The sequence below is a fragment of the Corticium candelabrum genome, chromosome 4 (genome assembly GCF_963422355.1).
Source record: "Corticium candelabrum chromosome 4, ooCorCand1.1, whole genome shotgun sequence".
Lineage (NCBI taxonomy): Eukaryota > Metazoa > Porifera > Homoscleromorpha > Homosclerophorida > Plakinidae > Corticium > Corticium candelabrum.
Window position 1 is genome coordinate 3,011,741 of NC_085088.1, and position 17,190 is coordinate 3,028,930.

Here is a 17,190-nt window from a genome sequence, read left to right on the forward strand (position 1 = left end):
TCTTATGGCAAGTTTGCGAGAATAGACTGGCAACATTTGGTCAGACCAGAGATTCGTTTGTATCTGTAACATGCTATGAGGTATGACATGATTAAATTATGTGGTGTGTGTGTGTGGTGTGTGTGCGCATGCGCGCGCGTGTGGTGTGTGTGTCATTATGCAAGAAACAAATGTTTCAAAACCAACCCTCATCTTAATTAACCAACACAGTCATTGTATACAACACATGCTATTTAGTGCAGTAACTCTAGTGATAGCTATCGGTCAGTTGCTTCTCCAATACTAACTTCGGTTGTGAGTACATTCTCCCCATCAGAGTCTAAGCAAAGAGAAACGGATCCATCAATTATGACGCATAACCATCTGTTTCTGTTATTGTTATTGTTGTTGTTGTTGTCACACAGAAACCTGGTGCAAGTACATACAGAGTATACACACAAACAAACAAACACATAACTACAGATACTACCAAATAAATATATTTTAATCTACAGAGAATGACAATGCCAAAATCCTACTTGTCTCTGCAGCAGTTGTAGACTCTTGTCTGCCTTAGTCAAAAGAGAAATCACAACTTCTGTATCGTTGACTGACTTAGAGTCCTTGAACGCGTCACGTATTCTCCTCAGAGCATACTCTCTATCACAAATTAAATTTGTATTTTATTAGATACTATTACTTACACAGACACAGACACAGACACAGACACCACACACACACACACACACACACACACACACACACAGACACAGACACAGACACAGACACACAGACGCAGACACACAGACACAGACACAGACACAGACACAGACACAGACACGGGCACACACACACACACACACACACACACACACACACACACACACACAATCACATTTGTGTTCTATTAGATAGAAATCTAGAGATATTTCTGTCTAGCCATACAATCTAGGCATCTAGTCTTGTATCCTACCTAACCTGTAATTGTAACCGGTAAATTTCTGGCTCTCTCTCAGCATACGCCGGTATAGACTAAGGACTTGAAATCGACTCACAACTGACATAGCCTAGATCTACGCATGCGTAAAGCAGACTAATTCTAGAGTAAGCTGGTGTTGTCGATGATCCCGGAAAGGGTGAGAATTGCAATTGCATCTTCGGGCAGTACATCCCCGGGACTAAACTGGTAAGACGTTTTCTTTCATTTCCATTTGTGCCTGCAGAAATATTTTGCTACTTTTACTTTCTGTCTAGAAAAACTGCGCCATTGTCGCTAGTACGACTTGTGGGTATACATTGAAGGTGCTGTCAGGCCAGGCTTCTGTGCAAGTATTTTACACCGCCAACCACCGGCTTGAGATTGCTCTTGTTCCCGCAAGAAAGTAAGAGACAAATGTTTTGTGTCTGTTGTAACATGATGATGCATGGAGTTCACGTGACTGGAGGGAAATAGCTTATTTATGGGGTGGGTGATAACGGATGTGTTTAGACAGTTAGCCAAATCTTAGTGTCACACACACACACACACACACACACACACACACACACACACACACACACACACACACACACACACACACACACACACACACACACACACACACACATGCATGCACCTCCGAACCAAGTAGAACACAGCTTCATTTACTAGTAGTAGAATCTTTGTTTCGTTAATCAGTTGCTGTTTTTTAATTTACAGTATGTAGTTGCAATTGGTGTTTGTCTCTGTTTAGTGTTACTTGTCAGCTTGGACGTCGAGTTGGATTTTTCAAGTTCGGTGCTGAGTTGTGGTCATGGTGCTGGGAGGTGCTGCTCAGTAGTTGATGTTAGCTACTTGTGGACAAGTTTTGTGGATAATGACAGTGTAAAGAAATACTTTACTTTTGTCAGGATTACCCAATATGGAAGCCAGCGGTGGCAACTGGTTGTAGATGTTTGGCGTCTTCCTCTGCAGTACCGTCATCTACAGTTGCCGTGTTTGGTAAGACAGATATACAAAGGCAGTGCTGTAGCTGGCAGTTTGGAAGTGGTCCGTTGACACACAGACACGCATGCACTGACAGACACCTAGATAATTTTTTCTTGTGTTATTACATAGTAATGTAGTGATGTCTTGAGTGTCATCGTCGTTGTAGTGAGAAGGCGGCTATGTGTAAAACCATGCGTTGGTCTGTGCAGAGTACTATGCAGCACACTGTTAATTCTTAGACTCTCAGAAGGATCTTGTAGGAAACAAAAGTTCATAGGGTGATGAGGCATTAGAGGGAGGTGACAGAAGCAACACCATCTGGTTCCACTTACTATCTGGTATTCTAAAACCAGAATGAACAGATTTACGAGCTGTATTCGTTGTGATCTGCAGGTCTGCAGGCACTTGATATGAGGCTGTCTCAGATTGATTAAATAAAAACTTATTTAATCAGCTGTGCCCTATTCTGGAAGTTGCCGGGAATGGTGTGTTTGTGAAACTGCAAATATTGAAAGTGGTCTGGTTTCACTGGACTGGCTGCTACGTCCCTGAAAGTGGTCTCTGTGTGTGTGTGTGTGTGTGTGTGTGTGTGTGTGTGTGTGTGTGTGTGTGTGTGTGTGTGTGTGTGTGTGTCTGTGTCTGTGTCTGTGTCTGTGTCTGTCTGTCTGTCTGTCTGTCTGTCTGTCTGTCTCTCTGTCTGTCTGTCTCTCTGTCAATACATATATTTGTCATATTTAAATTAGGATACAATAGCAAATGGCTAACTACGTTTGTCCTATGACAATAAAAGCAAGAGGAAACAACTAACAACTAAATAAATATATATTTAACTACTAATTGGTTAAAAGGGATCATGTGATACCTTTTCTATAGAACATCTACGAGTCTGGGCACTTGGCCTGTCCTGACAAGGCATTACTGATTTTTTTCAGAAGTACATTGGCGTTGCAACGTTGCAATTTGAATGACAATTCTTTGACGCCAATAGTCTTTAAACTCTGCCTTGTTTGATTTTCCAAAGTCATCCTTTGATCGTTTTGACAAGTCATCTAACTAGGTCTCTGCCTTCTTGCCCCATCTTCCAAAATGTTCCAAGACTAGTGGAACCACCCTCACAGACAACCCACCAGGATGTTTTTCATTCTCATAGCGAGACAACTTCCTGTCTTCCCTTCTAGCAGCGGCTGCTTCCTCCATAGTGGCTGACATTGGAAATATGTCCGAACTCCACGGATGAGCAAGTGCTATATCTAACTCTGCTTTGGAACCAATACCAGTATCAAAAACAATGTCTGGGCAGCTGTCACATGTAGTATACCTATCTTTTGGCTTTTGTGTGTGTTGAATTTTGAGATCGTTTAGACACTCTGACCACACAGACATGATCGAGTCATGTGACCATACAGGAGTCCTGAGGACCACCCCTGTTTTGCATGTAATCTGATGATATCCGCTTGAGTCACCAGTTGCTCGTCCACAGTCACACGTCTGAATATTATCACACAAGAGCAAGGGAAGTCCAAGTCTCAGGTAAGCCGTCAACCAAAATTCGGAGGGTTTAAGTGCGAGCTTTCCTGAAGTTGGAATAGCAGACAACCAAGAGCCTGCACCTTTGCCTTGTGGAGAGCGAAGTCTAGCGTCATCTCGAAGTGAAGTTGCATTCTCAATTAAGCAAGTAGCTTCCATTTTGTGTGTGTGTGTGTGTGTGTGTGTGTGTGTGTGTGTGTGTGTGTGTGTGTGTGTGTGTGTGTGTGTGTGTGTGTGTTGTGGTATGCTGGCACATATTACTTGCAGCATATGGCAGCACTACAGTATTCGTGCACTAGCTGTCAATTTACTGTTGATTTTTACTCTTTATGCAAGCTAGTCACAATAGCCACAATGCAATGCAAGACCATTCACACTCACCATTGTCTTCATCATAACGCAACTTGCCAAGCACTTGGAGGACGATTTTGAATTGGTGCTACACGTTTCTTTGAGGCCGAAGAGGACGATTTTGAATCGGCGCTACACGTGTCTGGGAGGATGAGGCTGGGGGAGAGGATGAGGCTGGGGGAGAGGATGAGGCTGGGGGGAGGATGAGGCTGGGGGGATGATGAGGCTGGGGGGATGATGAGGCTGGGGGGATGATGAGGCTGGGGGGACCAATCATGTTACATTGTTGGGTGGATTTTGCATGAACTGCTCTTGCAGATATGCATTTTAGTTGTAATGTGAATGGCATTGCATTATGGTTCTTTGTTTGTTGGTTTTATGTTGCATTGTGAATCAGGCTACACACACACACACTGGTGAACACTTTATTTTGAATGCTACATTACAGAGAACAACTACAATGAAACTTCAACCAACATCAGGAAGCTGCCCCACATAGTGACTTATGGTGCCAATAATACAAAAGAAGTCTTGGCGCAAGGGTCTCAGAAATCCACATCTACATCACAAGGTTCAAGGAATAGTCACACCAACTCCTTAGGTGGGACAAAGAGACAATCGTCGGGATCTGGGAGTGGAGGTGGTGATGATCACAACGAGCGACAAGAGAGTAAACAATTGCCAGCGGACAAAATTGGTGAGGAAGATGCCAAGCAGACGGAGAGTAAACAACAGCAGGAACGTCGATTGAAAGGACAGTCCGAAAGACAAGATTCTCGATCATCTCGAGGCAGATTACAACCACCTAATCATCAACAACCAGCTGCCAAGCCATCAGGTGTGGTAGATGTGACATTTTGTGTGGATTTATGTAATTTAATTAAGAGTGACCAATTTTTTTAGCAAATGATTTGATACGTCAACGACGATTGGCTCATTTCGGTCAAGTTTTATCTCCTACAGAATGTAAAGAACAAACTACATCAGCTCACGCCTCAGAGCCAGCTTCATACTCTAAGCTAGAAACTTCACCAAAATTAACCAAAGATAATTCTGCTACTTTGAAGAAGCAACCAGGAAGTCCTTTACAGGCTGAACCATTAGAAAATGGTAAAGCAGTTGTGACTCCATCATCGGTAGTGAAGAAACCATCATCTCAATCATCAATGTTGACTCCAGACAAGAGCTCAGTACCATTACCAACTTCGTCTACACCCGACTTTCAAGTGTTGAATGAATCTCATAAGCTCATGTTTGGTTGGTTCTGAAATTGTGGAGATGTAGGTGCTTGTTGTCAAGTATGATTTTTGGTTTAGGTTCGAAGTCGAAGGTCAAGACCAAGTCAGAGAGTGATGATGGATTAGAGAAGGTGTATAGAAATGTAGATGCAGTGTGTCTAATGTAGTTACTTGAGATATGGTCTTATAGGAGGTGGATGAGGAAGAGTTGTTAGTGGAGACGTTATCTTATCTGCTGGATTACAAAGTGGTACGGTGTAACGATACTAAGTGGTGTAGTACTCTGATTTGTGGGTTGTGAGGGTTTGTGTTGTATTACGAGATCTATGGTGTCATGATTGGATATTTGGTGATGCGATTAGACGTGTGTGTGCGCACGTGCATGTGTGTGTGTGTGTGTGTGTGTGTGTGTGTGTGTGTGTGTGTGTGTGTGTGTGTGTGTGTGTGTGTGTGTGTGTGTGTGTGTGTGTGTGTGTGTGTGTGTGTGTGTGTGTGTGTGTGTGTGTGTGTGTGTGTGTGTGATGGTGTGATTTGTTGGTGTGGTCTGTGTTGTAGGTTGTGGTCAGTAATCCATCAAAACACAGTTCATCTCAGCGCACTGTATACACGTCATTTGCTGGTATTCCAAAAGAGTCAGAGGACATGCAGAAAGTATGGTTTATTAGCAGTTTGTTTGTATTACTTACGTAACGACTACCTTGCATGCTTACGTGCCTTACATGTACGTGTTCTGTTTCAGTTAATTGTTAGTGTAGGTAGAATTGGTGCAAATAGAAATGCATGAGAATGCACTTAGAGCAAAATTCAGTGGATGTGTACAACACGTGTATTTCTAACAGCAACAGAATTCTTATGTTTAAGTGAGAATTAATAGAGGAACAGACAGACAGACATGTAGTTAGACAGTGTAATCTATTGTTGTAGTTGTGACCCTTATTGTTCATTAGCTGTTACTTTAGTTTCACATGTATTAGGTTTGATGTATTAATAATATATGACGATTTGATAGACAGACCGACTTTAAACTCTAATGTTATCATATGAAAATTGAGAGCAATCTTTGAGGCAAAGAAAGAAGACTGGGATGACACTGAACTAGACATTTAGAATTTATTCATTAGTTGTAGTTGTTGTTGTTGTTGTTTCTTACACTATGCTTTGTAGCAGACTGTCCGATGTGGGATACTAGCATAGTTGTTTTAGCTGTACTTACGAGTGTATGTAGAGTTAAAGTTCTTTATCAATAGTGAAATACGATTGACAGACAGACAGACAGATTATTTTATTGTTACAGATCCTCTATGTACACATCCTAAACTTCTATGATGAACCAGTCCTTCACAGCGAAATACTTTAAAACATTAGTGGACTTGGATAATGTCAAAATTAAATACTAAACCATCTAGAGCAAACGTTGATACAAGAAAATGAGTTGATGAAGAATAGGCGACAAATGACAATCCAACTGTGAGACGAAGGCGGATGCCGATCTCAGAGAGCAGAAAAAAGGTGTGTACATAACCCTGACTGATAGCAGATGTCAACTGAAGCCACAAGAAGATGATGGGACAAAGGAATGATGACAGGAGACCATCCAGCTGCGAGACGAAGGCGGACGCTTAGCTCAGAAAGCAGGAAAAGATGCATGCACAACCTTGACCGACAGCAGACAGTGACATAATCCACAAGAAGGAAACTGAAGATAAAGCGCCGACAAAGGAGATGACATTGAAGACACGTGGACATGAATGACAAAGAAAGGGGCCTCGACGGGCAACAATGTTCCTTGGGATGGTAGCAGCCGAAGCCGCACACGTCGACATGAAATTCCTGCTCTCTTGGCCCTCTGACGACCGTCTTCCCGCACAATACAAAGTAGAAGACAACGCTACCAACGTCCGGGACAGACAGCAGGCAGACAGATAGACAGGCAGATAGACAGATAAACAGACAGACACTTTGGACTCTTAGTTTGTGGTATAGCCTTTTCTGTATTAGCGTTGATGTTTACACTAAATGTTTTTAATTGACAGACAGACAGACAGACAAACAGACAGGCAGGCAGATTATTTTATTAGGATACCGCATCTCTACACACTAGAATACGTGATTTTTCAATAATTAAAAGAAAGTGCTTCATAAACAAGTTACAAGTTCAACTATTTCAATGTGTGAAGCATCATGAGCAGGTTTGCCCGCGACAGCAACTCCAGAAAGCAGCGACGGAGGGCAGGTAGTTGGTGACGACGGGCAGGTGGACAGGAACACATTGAACAAAGTTGGGCAGGCAGGCAGGCAGGCAGGCAGGCAGACAGACAGACAGACAGACTGACTGACTGACTGACTTCAGAGTAGAGTAGATTATTGTTGCACTGGTATGTACCTTGGGAGCTTGTATTATAGCTTTTGTAAGAAAGATGAATATGAAAGACAGACGGACAGACAGAGAGACGGCGACCGACGGATGGACAGTCAGTCAGACAGATAAACCAACAGCCGAGTCGGTCTATAAGACATTTTACTTCAAGGATACAACAAGTTTAATTAAGCTTGTAGTTGAAATGTTGTAATTACGAGCTTCCGTTTATGCACCTCATTTTCTGTTTGTTATTGTAGAAATTGCAGACGATATTTATGTCTTGCCTTGCAAGAGAGCAAGTGAGCGACATACAACGTATTTACGTTTACATATTTTCTGACACACTGTGTGTTGTGTTTGTGCATCTTGTGAACAGGATCCTTATTGTTATTGTATAGCCTGTTACAATAGAGCGAAATTGAAAGCCTCAAAATCAAAGACTAAAGCTGTTGTTGATACTTCCATGTGTGTCATCCACTTGTCTGTTCAACATTCACTGCAAGAACTTGTTCAGAGTAAGCAAGCAACGCATGCATTTGAGCAATGAACGAGATATCTAGTTTGATAACTTTTGGTTATTTGGGAAGAAATCTGTCAGTGGAAATTAGGGATGGCATGTATGTTGTGTTATGTATTTGTTAGTAGTTACTCTATTGTTAGTCATTTTGTGTAGTCATAGCCTGTGTGTGTGCACGCGTGCGTGCGTGTGTGCACGTGCGCACGTGTGTGTGTGTGTGTGTGTGTGTGTGTGTGTGCGTGCGTGTGTGCATGTGTGCTTGTGTGGCAGTGCATGTGCATACTCAACAGAGGCTACTGCAGTTAGTGTGTTAATTAAATACATGTCATGTGTTTCCAGCGAGTGCAATAAGTGAGATACCAATTGAGGATGACCTCTTTTCTCTGTTTGCACAGCATCTTCAGTCTAAGGTACACACTGTAGATAGCGCTTACATATCACAATGGTATGTATACTCTTAAGTGTTTCTGCATTTTTGTTTACTTCTAAGGGACCTGTGTCAACCCTGGTGTCTCGAATTGGTGGTTTCCCGCCTGATGACATTTTTGTTTCTGAAGAATTTTTGGAGGCATTTATCAACTTGGCTGTTCAGTCTCCTCTAGGACAAAAAGCGGTGGTTGAGTTGGTATGGTTTTTTGCCTTGCATACATGCTGTTTTGCTATCATTTATGGTTGTGATTTATAGATCTGCACTGCATCTAATAACATCAGAACGATACCCAAGTAAAAACCGATTGGTGTCAGTTTGTTCTGTTTTAGAATCTTAAGTATTTGGTACGTGTCTTTGCTCATACCTAGTTAGGTATGCAGTCAATCACGGACTACGCCTGCATGCATGCACATAGACACATATGTACCCCCCCCCACACACACACACACACACGCACGCACGCACTCAAATTGCAAGTGCTATTAATGTGTCCATGGTGTTACCAAATGGGTTTACTTCCATTGTTAATTGGTGGTTTATATGAAGTTTGACTAACTACATTATTTTTGTTTTTTTCTTCTTCTGTAGACTAGATGAGATGTTCTTTGAATGCCGAGGTTATTTTGCCGCCTTAGAGAATCTCCTTGCAAGGGTGAGTATTCTATTTAGCAAATTCAGGGTGTGACCCGATGCATGAAACTGTAAGGTACAGTAGGCTGTTCATGTGACATATGACCATACATATGACCGACTCGACGACTTGCTCTGCTTACTCCGTAACACGTAACCAAATAAATAACTTATTTATTACCAATGTCATAGGATTTTGCTACAATGTAACAAACATATGACGTTGTTTCATTTTGTCTGTAGCCTTTAGTGCTGTCCATCATTGGAGACGTGCTGGGGAGAGAAATCAAGGATGCTGATAAGGTCAGTTAGTGGTATTTAGTAATTTGGGGTTCAAATTGTTGCCAAGATTTGTGACTGTTAGTTGTGTTGATTTATGTGTGTTGATATATTTTTGTGTAGGGGGTGTACTTTGAAAAGAGTAGTGTATGGGCTAATCTTTTGGGTGCTTCGTCACTTGTTGATGCAGTTAGTCCGAAGTTGCCGAGTGCTGCAGATTGTGTCTTGTCGTTACGGAACTTCCCTAAATCGACTGTTGCAGACATGAACACTATGCAGGTTTATTGTTGATGACGCTCTTGTAGAATAGTTGATTGTATGTGTTGCAATAATGTAGATAACATTGGTTGGTTATTTCTCTTTGCAATTGTGTGTCTCATGTGTTTTGTTTCACTTTTCTTGCTTACCTGCTTCCTTGCTTACCTGCTTCCTTGCTTACCTGCTTCCTTGTCTACCACTCGCTCGTTTGCTTGCCTGTCTGTCTGTCTGTCTGTTTGTGTCTGTCTGCCTGTCTGTCATCTATCTGTCTGTCTGTCTGTTTGTCTGTGTCTGTCTGTCTGTCTGTCTGTCTGTTTGTCTGTCTGTCTGTCTGTCTATGTGTTTGTCTGTCTATCTGTGTGTGTGTGTGTGTGTGTGTGTGTGTGTGTGTGTGTGTGTGTGTGTGTTTTGATGCACGCATATTAATAGATTATACCGTGTAAGATGAAATATTGGCGGGGAATTTATTTTGGCAGATTTTTCAGCGATTGCCAATATACAATCTGCCATTATTTTGGCCACTGGGATACGTTGATGCATCATCATCCACGTGGATCAGGCATCATATGGCGATGTAGTGGTACGTCACACGGATGAGGCCACAAGATAGTAGGTAGTCTCTGCTTGCTGTCTGTTGTGCCTATGAATGAGGCCATGAGGCTATGGATGAAGCTGGACTGTCACGTTCACGTGGGTCCTGTTCTTTGCACTGATACAGCAGTTCTTCATCACTAGGCAGTAGTTGGACCAGTAAGTTAGGGAAATGTGAGCCACGAACACAGCTGTCAATCACAAACTCCTCGATGACCACTTACGGTAAAACATATATCAGTTATCAAACAATGATGTCCAATTGCCGTAATGTACAATTCACCATTAGGGGCTGTCTGTAAACAACGATAGGATTTTTACTCCGTGAATTTTCCACAGTTTCCCAGACCCACACCCACCCTCCTGCTTTGTGCTACATAAAATATAGAAGACACGTATACCAGTATACTTCATTTGGATTTCAGCATCTGCTACAACTGTGTTTTCGCTTCGTTCCTTCCCAGTCTTCATAAACCAACTGCTGCCAGTCGTCATTTTCTCTCTTGATTGTATGCGATCAGCTTTCTGCAGCAGCTGAGCTCTCGTCCTTTGAATAAGTTACTGTCCACTTACGCCGTGCTTCTGCAAAAAAGGAAGTCCTGTTGCTAGATTTATGCAGTGTCCAAAGCGTTAATAACTGCATAATATCCAGTGTCTTTATCAGGATCGACCAACCCTCTAAAGAAACGTCCCTTGCCAAGTAGAGTCCCAAACAACGTCGGCTGTACAGCCATTTTCTCGACACGTGCTTGACATGAGGTTGTCACGTGGTTAGCTATATGCGTAAACCGTGTCTGTCAGTAGGAGTTTCTTAACTGGACGTGAGTCTGTACCAAGAGGTGTCATCGATATTTTTTACTTTGAAACCTTCAGAGACCCACCACCCACAAACGTAAAGTTTACGGAGTGAAAAAACTAGCACTATTTATGGACAGCCCCTTATGCTTTGTCCATCAATTTCTTCAAACCGCCAATATAAATTCTCACCAATGTTTCATCTTATACACTATATAGAACATTAGAAAAATCACGTGACTAATAAATTCAATATCAGACAATTAACTGCTTGATTGGTATTAGTTTGTCAGCTAGCGATTTAGTCTTGATGACACGTGGTAGCATGAGTTGGATATGTGTATTGTAAGTAGTAATGTTTGTTGTTAGGATCATGTTCGAAAAGGCTTGAGAAAGTGTCGAGATATAGTTCATGCTACATTACTGAAATTACTGAAAACACCGATGAAAGAAAGGTGAATGCATATGTGTAATGTGAGTCTCTCTATTTTAGTCACCCACTTGATGTACCAAGTAGTACAGTACCAGGGCTGTAGGAACGAAATTTAAACCGGTCTGGCCTAACGTGCACTAACAGGGTGTAGCCTAGCTTGTGTAAACAAGGAGTGATCAAACGTGTGTTACATTATCACAGTCAATTAGGTTCCCGGATAATGTTACATTCTGGTTCCCGGATAATGTTTATTCTGATTCCTTGATGTGTATCGAAAGTCCAAAGTGATTTATCTTACATGTCATGATGTAAGTTTTGAATATCTTTGTATGAAGGTACAGTACATGTATACTAGTCAATAATAACCAGTATTATATATTACTTATTTAATCATCTGTACCTAAAACCGGAAGTTGATTGCATTGTGCCTCTGGCGAAACTCATCTTTCTGAAAACCGGTCTGACCATGGGTGCTACAGGCCTAGACTTCTCTTGTTTATCTTTATGTCTGTACATCCTACCTTGCATGCTGTGTATCACTCAGTGTCTTGTAATACTGTGTTCTTCATTTATACAGTGTCATTGCATGGATTGCTGCAATGGTTTCTCTGAACGAAAGCAGAGCTGGACCACGCTTTAAACGTGACCAACTAGTTGCAGAAAAGCCTTACGCAAATGACAGTCAGTGAATTTATTTTTTGGATAATGTCTTGGCGTGGTAAAGTACAAACTGCTTAGGTGTGATTATCAATTTCTGTGGTGTGATGCTGAAGTTTTGCCAGCCGTTTTTTTCATCTCGTGCGTGTCCAAAACTAGCCAAGATTAGCTCTGTGTACTGCAAGTCGCACTCGTGTCGACTTGATTTGGAGAACGAATCGTGCATGGCAATGGGATGCGTTCAAGGTTGGTTTCTGTTAAATACACGAGAGATTTAACGACATCTTGAGTTTGTTTTTGTAGCTTTGGATCGAGAGCAACGAAAGGATCACATGAGGTTTTTTGTGAAAGGAGGTGTGTGTGCATGCGTGTGTGTATGAGTGCATGCGTGTGTGTATGTGTGTGCTCCATTATATGTTATGTTGTAGAGAGCTCGAATTTTCTTACCGAGTGCTTCTTCATAACACAACGAGCGTTACACGTTGGTTTGATATCCGCAATATCTAACTTTGAGAGCAGGCTGAGGTACAGTATTGTAACAGTATTGTTTATGACGTTATCTCTTTGTGTTAAGTGACATCAGATGTCTGATGCTGTATCGTAGTGACATGTTAAAATCTAAGGAAGCTGCTCTTGGTTACTCAAGTGAGGAATGGGACAAACGTATCGTCGTGAGTTTAATCATAGCTTGTTACATTTCTAGTGTAGCTGTTTGCATTGTTTTGTCTGCAGTTGTTTGTTGTCAGCTGGGGAACGACTGTCTTTGATCCTGAGTTTGTGCAAATGTGCAGTGACTTCTATGTTACGCAGGCCGCGTGGCTGTTAATGAAGCTCGATGAATGCAAGAAGGTTGAGTACTACTGTCTTTAGTTTGTTGTTAATTTGCGGTGCAATTTCGTTATTTGTTTGTTGTTTGCAGCCAGAGCTGAGTGAAGAAGAAATCCAGTCCGAAGAGCAAAGAGTGTTTTCGTTCATTCCGGAGTATTGTGTCAAAGACATGGCTCAGTGGTTTCGTTTTCTCGTCCAACATTGTTCAAGCGTGCTGAAATCGTTGCCGGTGAGGAGCTCGTGACGTTTGATTTGTGATGTCATTGCAGGGCTTTAGGAATTAACGAAATTTAACCGGTTTGGCCTAACGTGCGTTAATGGGGTGTGGCCTAGCTTGCGCTAACAAGGGGTGACTGAAGTGTCGATGAAGGTTTCCAGATAGCATTACATTCTGATTCCTGGATGTGTATCGAACGTCTAAAGCTAAAGCGCTCTCTACAAATATTTAATTTAATAGCTATTTGATAAAACTGCAGATACAGGTACTACAGTAACCGATATACAGACATGGGCATAAGTATGGAGCCCCCCTCCCCCCCGTATCAGCTGAGGCATGTGAATCAACAATTGCAGATTTATGAATATACCTGCTGACCCGCTGATTCTACATCAAATCATGCTATTTGGATATTTATATTGTTCTGATTGGACGCTTTGACAACCTGTAGCAACAAACGATTAGAGAATGACCAGACTAACCACCTCCACCATACATTACCATGTCCAAACCATTCATGTTCACAAGAGCAGACTCACAAACTGAAACGTATAGTCTCCTCTGACATAAACAAAGTCATTTTATTGTTTAGAAGGTTTTTGAGAAACGATTTTCATTATTAACTTTCAAAGTGATTGAACTGACAGCAAGAAGCAGTCATGTAGGTCACACATGATCACCTCCAATCTCAGGCATGTAGATGGCACAGTCAGAGCCATTACCTCACCATTATGACTTGTTTTAGTTTACTAAAATGTGCAGCTATTGCTGTAGATGCATGTACTTGCAGTGTCTGAGAAAGTCCAATAATTTTTAAATCTAAGTCACATGCTCAGGGTGGCTCCATAATTATACCCATGTTTATACATATACATATACATACATATATATATATATATATATATATATATATTTTTTTTTTTTTTTTTTATATATATATATATATATATATATTTATTTTATTTTACTCTCCATGACAGACCAAATGTAGCCTGTCCAAAACCATCCTGGCATTATACTGCCAAAGTCGTACTGCTAGTTGTTCATGTATGTTACATACTATTCTGCTAACAGGTAATTTGTTCAAAACTGAAGTTTTCCTTGCAATCACTTTTATGATCTCCAAGCTGTATGTGGACCATGTTCCATATGTCTCAACAATCATAGGGTAAAAACTGGCTCCTGCGCTTGTGACGTCTGAATCGTAGCGAAGGTCTTTCTGAACTTCGCCAGCTTCGGCGGCAGCTCCTGCTTTGGTAGAGCAACTGTTGATGAAATGATTGGTAAAAGAATTTCTAACTGAGATGTCAAAAAAAAGCAGCTTTTCCTTGTAAGAAATCCGGGTGGAAGACGTCTCCAGGCCTGTCGTTACTTTCGCTGGAGAAACACTGTTCTCTACGAGACCCAGCATTATCCACTAGCAGATATCGATACAGAATATCACATAGAGCATTGTGGCGCTTCAAGCGGAGCGGCCCAGAACCACAACCAAGAACATGGTCTCCAAATTTGTCAATTACTTGACCGCATGGACACCGAACAAGAAGTGGAGAAGAGGGGAAAACAGCAATACCGAGGCGAAGACGCAGAGCAACCAGGAATTCCTCCCGAGACATGACGAGGCCGAGATTTGTGTTGGGTAATGCCCGCAGCCATGATCCGGAGTGTGGGGTTGAAATTGCGTTCAGACGAGCCTTATCTCTTATGCTGGGAGTACTGTCTTGGATGTGAAGACTGAGTGAGACATCTAGTAATCGTTGTATTTCTTTTTGAGTCATTTTACGAATTTGTAGATCTTGATTATCTGGAAGAAGTGTGGATAGAATGCTACGACAGTCAAGCTCTCCAGGAATTGTTATCTCCGATACCTGATCCTCTCTCTCAACGTGAGACGTTTCATTTGACTGATGGAAAGGCAAAGAACATGACAGTAGAAGTCTGCTGGTCAAATCACGAGATGAGTTGCAGCTTCCCAAAAAAGCTGCTGGGGCAGAACGACTAGCTTCACGAAGACCGAGACCTCCGAGACGAATGGGCCTGGTAGCCTGTGACCAAACTTCATTAGAAATGGAGGAACGAGACAGGCTTTCCAAGCAGTGGCGTAAATTGACGTCAAATCTCAACAGCTCCTTGGTGATCTTGTTTGTTGGAACTGTACGGATGATGTGATTGAGTTTACAGAGACCCAAGCAACTACGTAGAAGGTGTAATTCCACCTGGGGGTCATCTAAATCAGACAAACGATTTTGACAGTCACTGATTTTGTCAATCCTTTTAGCAACTGACATGGCAAAGAAAGCGTCTGATCCACAGAGTGGTGCACCCAGTAATTCAGCTCCTCCGGCCACTTCAGTGATACGTTGAACTTCAGGAGGGAAATCAAGAAACTGTTGATCGCCGGAAGGCCAAAACACCTCACATTTGCTCGTATTAAGGTGTAGCCCAAACAGGGGTCCTTTTATTTCAAGAACATTAAGGAGAGTAGCAACTGCAGTGCGGGGACCAACGAACGAACCGTCATCAAGATACCAAAGCTTCATGTTGATGTCGGGAAGAGGACCAATACTGTCCATCAACTCCATGATGACAAGAGAGAATAAGAGAGGGCCCAAAGGATCTCCCTGTTGTACACCTCCTGATGAAGGAATTAGAATATCACCAAAGTTGAGGAAGCCTTCACAATGGTAGCACCATTGTGCCCAGCCAAATAGAGCAGGGAATTCTCTGTGTAGGCGATGCAAGAAAGAGGAGCGAAAGCATTCATTAAAAGCGTTTGAAAAATCAATCTTGAGACAACACAAGTCAGCGTTGTCACCATGTTCATCAAGAAGAGCAGAAAGGGCATGAATGGCTGCTTCGACACCTCCAGGTACACCAACACCAACCTGGCCATATGGCAAAAAGACTTCCGGCAGTGTAGATTTCACAGCCATACAACAAAGCCTACTGGCCAGGCGTCGCAGAATTTCACCAACTGCAATAGGCCGTATGCCACCGGATTTCTTTCGAAGAGCAGTCAAAGGTGCCCCAACCAGCCAAGGAGATATGCGAACATCAGCATGACCCGATAACAAGAAACAAATGAATTGAGTAAGACTATCCAAGCAGTCTATTGAGGAAGGAGTTGTGGTTCCATCTATTGCATCAATCAGGTGCTGATGTTGCAGTTGAGAAGCTCCAGGACTTGAACCTCTAGGAAAGGCACGTAAGGCAGTAAGCACTGAATCCTGATTGACAGTGATCGTTGGTGGAATGTCTGTATTCCATTCAGGGAGTGAGTGGCAAGGATGGCGTTGTTGTAGTTCATGTATAGCGTCATTATCATCAGAGGCTGCCAAGCCATATGAGCCTAAAACGCGCATAGCATCTCGGAAACGACCTTCTCGTGCCAAGGCTAAAGAACGTCTGGCATTGTTTTGAGCAATTGATGGTTTCTTGCTACTGGAAGACATATGAGAGATAGCATCAGCTCTAGCATCAGCCCACAAAGAGGGAAGGTCTCCAGATTGCCAACGATCAAGACGAGATTGAAGTATTGACTTCACCACATACCGTTTTTTCCTTCCTCCTCTAGGCGGGCAGCGCAGAACAGCCTTTGCAAACATATGTAGACGTGCAAACCCCCATATGCCGTTTTTAATGGCGTGTTTGAACTCAACAGAAAGTACTTTCCCAAGTAAAGGGCGAACAGAACGTGGGATGTGATTGACAGTTTTAGTTGGCAAGTGAGAAACTTCCTCCATGAGGGTATTGAAAAGGACTGTCTCAGATGAACTGTGACAAGACAGGTGGACAGCAGAGTGGATAGCCTCCATGACTGGATCATCAAATGACTGAAAAGATGGTTCCTCATAGAAACTTGGCATTTCTGTCATTCCTGTCTGTATATCGATCTCCTCCTCATTATCTCCTCCTTGCGAGGGAGGCAGCTGTGGAGCAAGTGTGAAATTCGAACAATTGGCAGCTGAAGAGGAACAAACAGTGACGTCATCTAACCAGACTGACTGTCCCGGATCCAACATGGTTCCACCACAGCGGGGGAGACCAGGGCCTTGAGAACGGCGACAAAAGTTCCACCGTCTGGCATACGAAAAACCGCAGACCGAACAAAGGCGACGACCTGACCTGGTAA

At 42.4% G+C, this 17,190-nt stretch overlaps 3 protein-coding genes across 3 annotated transcripts in view; 1 reads left to right on the forward strand and 2 right to left on the reverse strand.

Annotated features, from left to right (window-relative positions):
- Positions 1-187: 187 nt before the first annotated feature.
- LOC134177893 (LYR motif-containing protein 4-like) lies at positions 188-1,065 on the reverse strand. Its single transcript, XM_062644665.1, has 3 exons — positions 958-1,065; positions 519-639; positions 188-319 (listed from the first exon to the last, which is right to left on the reverse strand). Exons 1-3 carry the CDS (start codon positions 1,041-1,043, stop codon positions 248-250), a joined length of 279 nt encoding a protein of 92 aa, XP_062500649.1. The 5' UTR covers positions 1,044-1,065; the 3' UTR covers positions 188-247.
- LOC134177888 (uncharacterized) overlaps positions 1,062-17,190 on the forward strand; it is a 23,644-nt gene continuing 7,515 nt past the window's right edge. The window contains exons 1-25 of the mRNA XM_062644661.1: positions 1,062-1,165; positions 1,234-1,361; positions 1,713-1,804; positions 1,870-1,960; positions 4,275-4,664; positions 4,730-5,083; positions 5,143-5,195; positions 5,255-5,314; positions 5,620-5,715; positions 7,681-7,722; positions 7,800-7,938; positions 8,280-8,350; positions 8,431-8,565; positions 8,626-8,663; positions 8,959-9,022; positions 9,244-9,303; positions 9,403-9,558; positions 11,293-11,378; positions 11,934-12,037; positions 12,095-12,259; positions 12,317-12,367; positions 12,442-12,538; positions 12,618-12,684; positions 12,746-12,862; positions 12,933-13,070. Coding sequence (XP_062500645.1) covers position 1,361; positions 1,713-1,804; positions 1,870-1,960; positions 4,275-4,664; positions 4,730-5,083; positions 5,143-5,195; positions 5,255-5,314; positions 5,620-5,715; positions 7,681-7,722; positions 7,800-7,938; positions 8,280-8,350; positions 8,431-8,565; positions 8,626-8,663; positions 8,959-9,022; positions 9,244-9,303; positions 9,403-9,558; positions 11,293-11,378; positions 11,934-12,037; positions 12,095-12,259; positions 12,317-12,367; positions 12,442-12,538; positions 12,618-12,684; positions 12,746-12,862; positions 12,933-13,070 — 2,667 coding nt within the window. The 5' untranslated portion in view covers positions 1,062-1,165; positions 1,234-1,360. The remainder of the gene's footprint in view (positions 1,166-1,233; positions 1,362-1,712; positions 1,805-1,869; positions 1,961-4,274; positions 4,665-4,729; positions 5,084-5,142; positions 5,196-5,254; positions 5,315-5,619; positions 5,716-7,680; positions 7,723-7,799; positions 7,939-8,279; positions 8,351-8,430; positions 8,566-8,625; positions 8,664-8,958; positions 9,023-9,243; positions 9,304-9,402; positions 9,559-11,292; positions 11,379-11,933; positions 12,038-12,094; positions 12,260-12,316; positions 12,368-12,441; positions 12,539-12,617; positions 12,685-12,745; positions 12,863-12,932; positions 13,071-17,190) is intronic.
- LOC134177891 (uncharacterized) lies at positions 14,012-14,912 on the reverse strand. Its single transcript, XM_062644663.1, has one exon. It carries the CDS (start codon positions 14,834-14,836, stop codon positions 14,366-14,368), a length of 471 nt encoding a protein of 156 aa, XP_062500647.1. The 5' UTR covers positions 14,837-14,912; the 3' UTR covers positions 14,012-14,365.